Source organism: Propithecus coquereli, unplaced genomic scaffold (assembly GCF_000956105.1).
Source record: "Propithecus coquereli isolate 6110/MARCELLA unplaced genomic scaffold, Pcoq_1.0 Scaffold124, whole genome shotgun sequence".
NCBI lineage: Eukaryota > Metazoa > Chordata > Mammalia > Primates > Indriidae > Propithecus > Propithecus coquereli.
Window position 1 is genome coordinate 1,894,185 of NW_012136525.1, and position 10,339 is coordinate 1,904,523.

At 37.7% G+C, this 10,339-nt stretch overlaps 1 protein-coding gene across 2 annotated transcripts in view; it reads left to right on the top strand.

Moving 5' to 3' along the window:
* Positions 1–218: 218 nt before the first annotated feature.
* The window catches only part of CD163 (CD163 molecule), a 24,271-nt gene continuing 14,150 nt past the window's right edge, over positions 219–10,339 (top strand). The window contains exons 1-6 of one of the 2 annotated variants that reach the window (XM_012637902.1): positions 219–470; positions 1,501–1,587; positions 2,622–2,942; positions 5,610–5,930; positions 8,139–8,459; positions 8,980–9,300. In XM_012637902.1, the coding sequence (XP_012493356.1) occupies positions 425–470; positions 1,501–1,587; positions 2,622–2,942; positions 5,610–5,930; positions 8,139–8,459; positions 8,980–9,300 (1,417 nt within the window). In that variant the 5' untranslated portion in view covers positions 219–424. Of the gene's footprint in view, positions 471–1,040; positions 1,355–1,500; positions 1,588–2,621; positions 2,943–5,609; positions 5,931–8,138; positions 8,460–8,979; positions 9,301–10,339 lie in introns of those variants that run through there. The other variant, XM_012637903.1, reaches the window with a different exon arrangement.

The window sequence follows — 10,339 nt, forward strand, 5'->3', positions numbered from 1 at the left end:
TAAAACTATTTAATCATATTTTGCCTGTTTTATTTTAGTTTTTAATACATAGTGTAACTGCATAACAATTACTGCTTTTTATGTGTCTAATATATTAGTCCAAAAATCAAAAACATTCAATTTAACCAGATCAGTATAAGAGTATTTCCTCCCCCTTTTTTTTTTTGTAAATCTGTTAGAAATGTTTCCCAATTTTCTTTGGTTGTTTCATGTCCCAGATTGGAGAAAACATGAGTATGAAAGGAAACCTCAGCTCTTTCAATGACTTCCCTTTCTGTATTGACTCCACCTCCATTTGTAACTTTCCCACTTTTGTGAGAGTGAGGTAGTTTTTAGAATTCTTGGCAGTACTCTTCTTTAGGAGAACATTTCTATGGAATAATACAAGAACATTTAGGAATCATTAAAATCATAAAACTTTGGAATGGACAAATTCAGAATGGTGACACTTGATGACTCTGGATCTGCAGGTAAAAGTTTCTCATTTATTCTAAATTTACCCTTTAATGGAATATAGAATTATTCTGATAGTCAATGGATATGATTTTAAAGCGATTGGGATCAGGAGAGTAAGGGATGGGAAAGGACATTAAGCTTATATGACAGCACCTTTGATCTGCCACAGATTCAAAATTAAAGATGGGAGAGAAGAATCCAAGTTGTCATCAATCTTGTAAAACTGCTGAGGTGAAATAAAATCCAGAAATGAAGTTAACTGAACTATACTGAGTAGGAAATCAATAGTTGTAGAAATGAATATTGATTGAAAGTTAGTTGTCTAGAGGAAATTCAGAATAACGCCTCTGAGTACTAAAATCTACTTCATGAATTACATGGTCATGTTAAAATCGGTTAGCATTTTTACTTTTAAATTAGTGTTGGATTAGAGTCACAAGGACAAACGAGAGTAATAACAACATTAAGGAGTGTTTTATGCTATATCTAGAGATGATAAGGTCCAATATTTGGGTTTTTCAGGCATAAGCATCATCACGTTACTCTATCAATGTATTGTTCAGCTATTTGGCAGGCACTGTGCCAGGGACTGGTGAAACTATGGTGAGCGTGATTGATATAGTCCATTTCCTTATGGAACTTGCCCTCAAGCAGTGTGGATCAGGTGGACATGGAGACGGGAGAATCAGCAGCTGAACACTGAGGTCGGAGGAGACAGAAATCTCAAGAGACCTTCCCTTTGCCTGCTCAGAGAACTGCCCACTACTAAGTGTCAGTGATGCCTTTCCAATTTTGCATGGTTTTTTTTTTCAATTTTCCATGTTTTAAGATCTGCCCCTAGGTCGCCTTTAAACATGAACATTTTCAAAGCTATTTCACTGAGACTGCATGATCCTGGGTATGAATTTTTCCTGTCCGCCTTTCCGTTTAGAAGGAAGTATTTTCTGTTGACTTCCTTTGTTAATCCTGAGCCTCTGAAACCACCCGTCTTCTCCAAAGTCTCTTTTTGGGAAGACTATTTTTGCCCTCTTTCTTTTTTCACAGACTGTAGAAGATGTTTCATCTGCTTGAGTCCCTTCACTGTTGTTATGGTCTCACTTCTCAGTGCCAGTTTCATCATCGGTTCTCTTGGTGAGTACTTTGTCAAGTTTGCTTACAGCCTTAACCCACTCTCACAAGAATTGTTAAAAAGCAAATAATTCTCCTGAAAGCTGAGTAGCATCTAAAAACTAAGTAACATGTTCCATGGATACAAAAGATCAGATATTAAAAGCACTAAATAAGAATCTAACCATGGGACACTGATATATTAGCACGGTTCTCCCCTTAGATAAAATAAACTCACAGGAAAAAATGCATTTTACTTAAAGATTAGAAATAATGTCTAGCTGAAAAATGGGGAAGAATACAGAGGAGAAGAAAATTCAGAATTCTTGAGACAAAAAAGAATTTTAGGAACACATTAATAAATTCAAATGTCAACATTTATCTAAAAACATACTGAAGGAAGCTAAGCTGGTGAAACAAATAGCTTCCTAAGTTAATCTAAAATAATGCCAAGGAGGCAGCTGAGATAATTTGGGGGGAGGAGGAGTGGAGAGAGGTTTATTTTATGATACAAAATAATAGGAAAATATCTCAGTCTCAATTTTCATTGAAATAGATGTTTCAGTCAGATTCCAACTACTATTTTAAAATTCATGCCATTTCACATGTATGTGTGAAATGCTTGTTCGATTTCTTACAACTCGTCTTCTCATCCTCACAATCTACTATCAGCCTTCTTTCTATTGATTTTAAGATTTTGGAGAAACTTATGTTGCTCATCCTTATAAAATTTTGTAGCATCTTATTTAACTGGCAAACTCTCCATGGAGATTATATAAATCACCACTATTAAGAATATCCAGCCATAAAAGAAAGATATCATATAGTATTGTGTTACTTAGCATTACTGGTTATATGTCATTGATTACTTTGAAGCCTGTGATACTGACATTTATATTTGAATGCCTATGAAATTACATTCTCCTTTTGCACCACAGATGGAACCGAAGCAGTTCTCAAATCTGATTTTGAAAGATAAATAAGTAATCTGAAGATTAATAATTCTCAACCTGTTCCTTGTGACCTTGCCCAATTGCTGTCTTAACCCATTGTTGCAGGAGGAACAGACAAGGAGCTGAGGTTAACGGCTGGTGACAACAAGTGCAGTGGTAGAGTGGAAGTGAAAGTCCAAGAGGAGTGGGGAACAGTGTGTAATAACGGCTGGAGCATGGAGGAGGTCTCTGTGATTTGTAGGCAGCTCGGATGTCCAATTTCTATCAAAGCCACTGGCTGGACTAATTCCAGTGCAGGGTCTGGACGCATTTGGATGGATCATGTTTCTTGTCTTGGGAATGAATCTGCTCTTTGGGATTGCAAACATGATGGATGGGGAAAGCATAACTGTACTCACCAACAAGATGCTGGAGTGACCTGCTCAGGTAAGACTGTATTAGTCAAAACCTCAACATGAAATGCTCAGTGGGAAAAAAATATGTAGATGGGTTAAAAACTAACATGAGCCACTTTTCCCTATATAATCTAGTCCATGTATAAGATTGCCCAATCTGTTGCTAGCAGACCAGAAAACACATGACAAAGCCCATATTTAAAAAAAAAAAAAAAAAAGAGATCAAGAGAGATTTTTTTTGTTTGTTTTTGTTTTCCAAAGATGAATGACATTTACACTATCTGTAGCTAAAGTTTAAAAAAAAAAAAAAAGAAGATCAAAAAAGATTCTAGACACTATGATCAATGAGGAAGTGACTGGCTTCAATTTTATATTTAGGAATCCTACTGTAACCTCCTATTCCTACATAAAAATATCATGATATCTAAGTTACTTCCTTGTCCACTTTCCCATGACATGTTGCTTTAATGCATTAACCCATAACTCATTACCCTTTTCTCCAATAACTGATAATCAACTTAGTGAATCAAGAAACAAATATTCCTAGCATTAATACATCCTTTCTTGTTGGAGGAAGGATTCTTTGAAAGCATAATTGCTTTTTCCAGTGTACAATGCTATTCATTTCATTTACATTATAGTTTTAAATTATGAAACCGTTTCATAAGTTTTACCTCAGGTCTTTCTGGTGACAAATCCCAGGTCATGTTTCTGATGCAGTGCAGATTCCAGGCTCCCTGTTTCTCTTTGCTCATTTCATTGGCCTTTACACAGCCCTCTCGTCTCCCAGCCTCTCTTTTAGCGACCACCTCACCCATAAGACTGACAATAAAAAGGACTGATCTGCACCAGGCATTGTGATGTAACGCGAGCAACAGGCAAGGATCTAGAAAACTCCTGGATTAAATTCTAGCACAGTCACGCATTAGTGCTATGATTTTGTGCAAGTTGTCAAATCTCTCCAAATTTCAGTTTCTAAGGACTTCATGCTATAATACATGTAAAGATACTGGTACACTGTCTGGTATGATAGTGTTAAAATGTTAGTTTCCTTATAGCTTCCTGCCCTTCATTACCTTGAAGACTCAGTTCTCTTTCTTCTTTCTCTGTTTTCTTTCCTCTTTCTCCTCCTCTTTTCCTCTTATTGTTAATCATTATGAGGGGGAGAGGACACAGAGAATAGCAAAAGTAACATCTATAACAAAGCTTAAAATCATTACAAATTTTACCAGGGCCTTATCATAATTATCATTGTCTATAGAGCTCGCTGTTAAGCTAAGACATCGGTGTAGTACTTTTATCTCTTATTTTCTGTTGTTTTATAACCGAAGACAAAGTTAATCAACTTGCCTTTTGCCATTTATACACCTAAAGCTCCAACTGGAGCATAATAATAGAAAAGATCCTACAGCCATAGATCCCTGGGGATGCAGAGTCTGCATTTCTGAGATTCTTCACACTAATTAATGCTCAATCCTCAAAGCCTCTACCTCTTCAGATATTTTATTATCCCATGCATTGAGGCAATATAGCTAATGGTCAAAAGTAGAGACTCTGGTGCTAGACTGCTTTTCCCCCCACACCCTGGCTCTACCATTTTGTAGATGTTTGACCCTGTGCCAATTATTTAACCTTAGATTGCTTACCCCTGAAGTGAGGATATTAGTACCTAATGCTTAAAGATATTGTGAAGACTAAAAATGATAGTATATGTGATATGCTTAGAACAGCTTATGCATATTTTGACTGCAAACTCTTATTCTTTTTATTATTAATTATTACTATTAATTGCCCCCAAGGAAAAAAATCTTGTCAAGGAAAGGTCTTTGCCTGGAGTTTAGAGTTTTTAAATTGAGTTCCTTTTTCAGAAAAAGAACTTCTAAACATTTTGTTCAAGCACAACAGTTTTTGTTTTTCAGGTCCCCCAAAATTTTATACAAATTCTCCTTTTCTCAGGTATTTTAGTCCTCATAGAAAATCTAAGTGATAGTATATAGTTAGAAATTTTTTTATGAAAAAGCTATTTGTTGCTAAAAATGGTATCAGATGCTTTGGGGAGGAAAAAAAAAGCTTCGCTTCAAACAGGAAATGGGTAAGAAATGAATTATTTTGATTGATGTTTTCCCTCAAATTTTAAGCATGTGGTATACCACAGGGTGCTTTTGCAAACTATTATGCTGGCTTATGCATTTTGTCTTTGCTTTTTGCTGCTTTCTTACCGTAATTACTTCAAATTCACCTTCAGTCAATTACTCATGCTCTGAACTATTTATAATAAAGAAAGGTTAAAAGAAAGATTTTTAATGATCAACAAATGACTAGTTCGTCATATTTACTTCCTTGTATGGGCCAATTTTAATTTTTTCTGTTTTTTTAAATAAACAATTTGAGTCAAACTTATCTATTTCTATATAAAAAGTATTTACTTCTGTCCAAGTAATGGAAGGAAACAAAACAAAACAGAAAGTTTAAAAATTTCAATCCATAAGACATTTTCCTTGATAGGTAGATGTGGATGAAAGTCCTAATTATTAACTCAATTTTAACATATTAAAATTCTCCAACATGTGCAGCTGTGCAGCATCCAAAATCAGGCACTATGTTAAGAACAGCATCAAATCCCAAATGTGTAGTAATTTTTCCAAAATCACTTCTGAATTAATATCACTTCTAAAGTCTGTTCTTTTCTCTGTTCTAGATGGATCCGATCTGGAGATGAGGCTGATGAATGGAGGGACTCGGTGTTCAGGAAGAATAGAGGTCAAATTCCAAGGACAATGGGGAACAGTGTGTGATGATAACTTCAACATAAATCACGCTTCTGTGGTTTGTAAACAGCTTGAATGCGGAAGTGCTGTCAGTTTCTCTAGTTCAGCTACTTTTGGAGAAGGTTCTGGACCAATCTGGTTTGATGATCTTGTATGCCATGGAAATGAGTCAGCTCTCTGGAACTGCACCCATGGAGGATGGGGAAATCATAACTGCGATCATGCTGAGGATGCTGGAGTGATTTGCTTAGGTAGGGACTGGGCTTGGCTTATTCTGTTCTCCCTGAGAGAACAAAGGGAAGGGGTGATAGACTTAAAGAGCCTGAACTCTTAAGAACGTAATGAAGTCCGCTTCCTTTATCATTTTAGCCTCTTTTCAGTTTCCTGTCCTGGTACCTGTGGAGTTTTTACCTTGACTAAAATTAGGAGAAATAGGTTTGGGAAGAAGGATGAACAGTGACACTGAGATCCAGGTCATGAGGATAGAAGGAAGTGTTTAGGAAGAATCAAGAAAGGAAGAAAGAGAGTGAAGAAGGCAGGCAGGCTTAACTAGAAATTTTGCTCTCTGGAGTGTTGTTGAACCCCAAATTAAGGCTCTTGTACCTGATGCTCAGCCAAAGCCAAACACTGTGACACTGGTGCTTGAGACAGAGAAGAGTTTACTGGATTTGGCCAAAGCAAGAGGAGAGGAGAGAAAACTCTTAGATCCGACTTCCCAAAGAGATGAAGTTAGGAGGTTTGACGCCAGTAGTCAGTAAGGGAGAGGGGAAAGTCTGTTTCTTCAGTCTCGGATAGCATCTTGAGCAGCCAGCCTTCTGAGAATCACCAGCTAACTTCCTCAAAGACATTCATTCCTTCTGCAAAATGAAGTCATAAACTTATCTTGTGACTCTGGAGTTGTCTCCTCCTGCTTGAAAAAAGCCAGTACATCAGCAGTGAATGATTACTGTGAGAACACAGGGTGCCGGGCAGGGAGCAAGTAGTTATTAGGTGTACGCAAACAAGGGCCTCGTCAGAATTTACATTATGTCGGTCACTAAAAATGCTGGGAAACTAAAACCTCCAGGGGCCCGGCTACAGGAGGAGTTGTAAAAGCAAACCATGCACCTTATCATCTTCTAACCAACAAAAGTCTCCCCTTTAGCCACATTCACTTCCCAAATCATTAGTTCAAATTCACAGAATCAAATTTTAAAAAATCAACATTTTGTTTTCCTATTAAAACCTTATTTATGCTAGAACTATGGGCAAGCATGCTCCATGTCTGTCTAGAGACTTTCTCATTCCATGCTTAAGTCAGGGACAGGGGCAATGGGTTTGTGTGTGGAGGGATATCACTCTTCTTTTTTCACTCGAGTTCTCAGTTTGAAGGAGACTTAGTGTGTCTCAAACCCCAGAGAACACTTAGGAAAATACAATTAGACTAAAAATGTTCCTATCTTCACCAGCTTTCTCTCTCTCTCTCTCTCTCTTTCTCTGAAGGAATTTCAATATAAACTAATTTAAAAAGAAGAGAATACTGGCTCACAAAACTGGGAAATCCAGAGGGTATAGTTGGCATAGTTGGCTTAATGCATGGCTGGATTCAAGTGCTTAAACGATGTCACCTGGGATCTGTCACTTTCTCCATGCCTTGAACTGGCCTTTTTCTTGTTGAATGAAGTGACCATCTATGACCCGAACCCAAAGAATGGGATTCTACAGAAAAGATGGGTTTTCTTAGTTGACAAAAGTGAAAGGGATTTGGGGTAGAAAAAACACAGAATGTACCTTCCGTTCTTTCTTACCCATCAAAATCTCTCTAGATCCCCCATCAGCACATGCCGAGGCATCACAGTAAACAGGAGCGTGGAAACAAAAACTGGAACTGCCAGAGGAAAAAAGCAGTTTATTTTATTGCAGGATATTATTCATAATCAAGATTTGTTCTTTGAGGGTTATTGATTTCAGGAAGGTGGAAGTGGTGATGACAAAGCCTCTTTGCTCTTTGCTCTCCCTCTACATTAGACGAGTGGTCACAAAGGGACTTGATACATCATTCAAACCAGGCAGTATGGTTAGAGAATGCAGTCAGGGCAAAAGGGAGTGTTGCCTTTCATGGGGAGACAACCTGAAGTAGGTGGTGCCACTTAAACACATGCAAATATATTCTAACAAGAAAAAGTAAATGGTGTAAGAAAAACTCTGTGGTGGTCAAACAAGCAGGTCTTCAGATAAAATTCAGCCCCTGGACCTGGCATTAGGAACACTTCCTACAGTATGTGCTCTCTGTACAAAAACTCCTGTCTTCTTGTCTCATCCACTCCTCCTTCCACCTTTAATGATATCAGTGGTAGCACAGCATATCATGGTTTTCTCTGTCTCTACTTACTTCTCTCCTTTTCCCCTGGTCTTAGCTATAGCATGTATAGTCCCTTGTTCTTGTTTCCTTGTGGCTGACTTGTGTGTTGCTGTTACAGATGGAGCCGACCTGAGCCTGAGACTGGTAGACGGAGTCACTGAATGTTCAGGGAGATTAGAAGTGAAATTCCAAGGAGAATGGGGGACAGTGTGTGATGACGGCTGGGACAGTAAAGATGCTGCTGTGGTGTGTAAGCAACTGGGATGTCCAACAGCCATCACTGCCATCGGTCGAGTTAACGCCAGTGAAGGATCTGGACACATTTGGCTTGACAGTGTTTCCTGCGAAGGGCATGAAGCTGCTGTCTGGCAGTGTAGACACCACGAATGGGGAAAGCATTATTGCAATCATAATGAAGATGCTGGTGTGACATGTTCTGGTAGGTTAGAACAAAACTAAACAAAAAGAAAAGCATAGAGAGAGACCTGTGCCTTTTAGGAGTAGGAATAGAGGTGAAATGTGAGAGGTATAAGTACATAATAAATTCCTTGCTAGGAATTCCTTTATAATTGTGAGAAATCTTTGATGCATTCCTTATTCGACTAGTTTGAAGGGTTGTCTGACTCTATTCTCTGTAATAATTATTCAGATTGTTCTTAAGGGGCCACACTTCAAACTCTAAATCTACCTTGAGCTCAGATAGACACAATTTTACAGGAATCTCTTTTAGGGCTGAATTGCTCATATTTTTCTCCCATTGACAATTTGTATTAACCCTTGAAACTACAATCCCATTTCTAACCAAATTCATGGTCTACACTGTTTTTCTTAAAAATTCAGGAACTAGATAAGCCATAATTTCCAGTGTCTCAGTATCAGGGAAGAAGGAAGATAAAAAGTATCCTGTGGAAGTTAAGCTTCATATGTATCTATGGCATAAGGCTATGTTTCTTTTGCAGATGGATCAGATCTGGAGCTAAGACTTAAAGGTGGAGGTAGCCGCTGCGCTGGGACAGTTGAGGTGGAAATTCAGAAACTGTTAGGGAAGGTGTGCGACAGAGGCTGGGGACTGAAAGAAGCTGATGTGGTTTGCAGGCAGCTGGGATGTGGATCTGCACTCAAAACATCCTATCAAAAGTATTCCAAAATCAAGGCGACAAACACATGGCTGTTTGCAAGTAGCTGTAAAGGAAATGAAACTTCTCTTTGGGACTGCAAGAACTGGCAATGGGGTGGGCTTTCCTGTGATCACTACGAAGAAGCCAAAATTACCTGCTCAGGTATGACTTTCAGGCAATTTGTTAAGAAGTTTAATTCCAACAGTGTAAATTTCCAGTAATACCCTTGAAACTGAAAAGAAACATTGGTCCCTGTGACTACTAGATCACTGTCAAAAAAAACCAGAAAATATCTAGATGAATTCCATTGTGAGAGTCTTAGATAAACGTACAATTCATATTGTGCCTTAGCTGGAAGTATTTGGGGCTTGCTCACTTTGGCTTTTGAGTAACTTTTAAATCAATGGAGGTGTAAGAAATTAAGGGAGATTACAATTTTTAAGATAGAATTAAATGTATCTTTCATGGGAATGTCACCAAAGGAATTGAAAAATAACTATGTTGGATAATCTGACATGACTTAACCTTTGGCTCCCTCTATTATACTGTGAAACAATTTTCTTCTTTCTGAACATCTGTGGATATTTCATTGCAACCTCTTTAAAAAGCTCAAAGGTGAGCTGTGAGTTGGTTAGGCTTATGGGTAGTCTTTGGCATTTTATGCTATTTATATTTATAAAAAGGCTAACTTTGTTGAAAAGTGATGTCTTTTCAGCAAATTCAAGGTAATGAGTTGACATAACTCTTACTCATGTGGTGAAAAGACTTTGGAGAAAACGTTGTAAGAGAAAATCATGTAACATGTAGAGACCTAGTCACAGGTGGAAATTTTTATGCTCTGCATGTCCACTAACCAATGATATTGCCTCAGATACCTTCCAACCTATATCTGTGCCTAAGTGCCTTCCCCTGATATTGCAAATTGTGTTTAGGTCTGGTCAGGTGGAAATTATCCTTTGATTAAAAAAGTAATCATTTAAGACATAAATTTGAATTGCTATATTACCTTTCAAAAAAGATTTCTTGACCAGACAATATATTTACATAGCTTAAACTTCAAAATGTGGAAGTGTAAACTCTTCCCCCACTATTGCCCCCAGCTACTCAATTGTCCTCTTATGTAGTTGGAGCATTTATGTATCATTTAAGAGATACGTTATACAAATACAAGAAAATACAAGCAAATCCTTATATAGGTAAC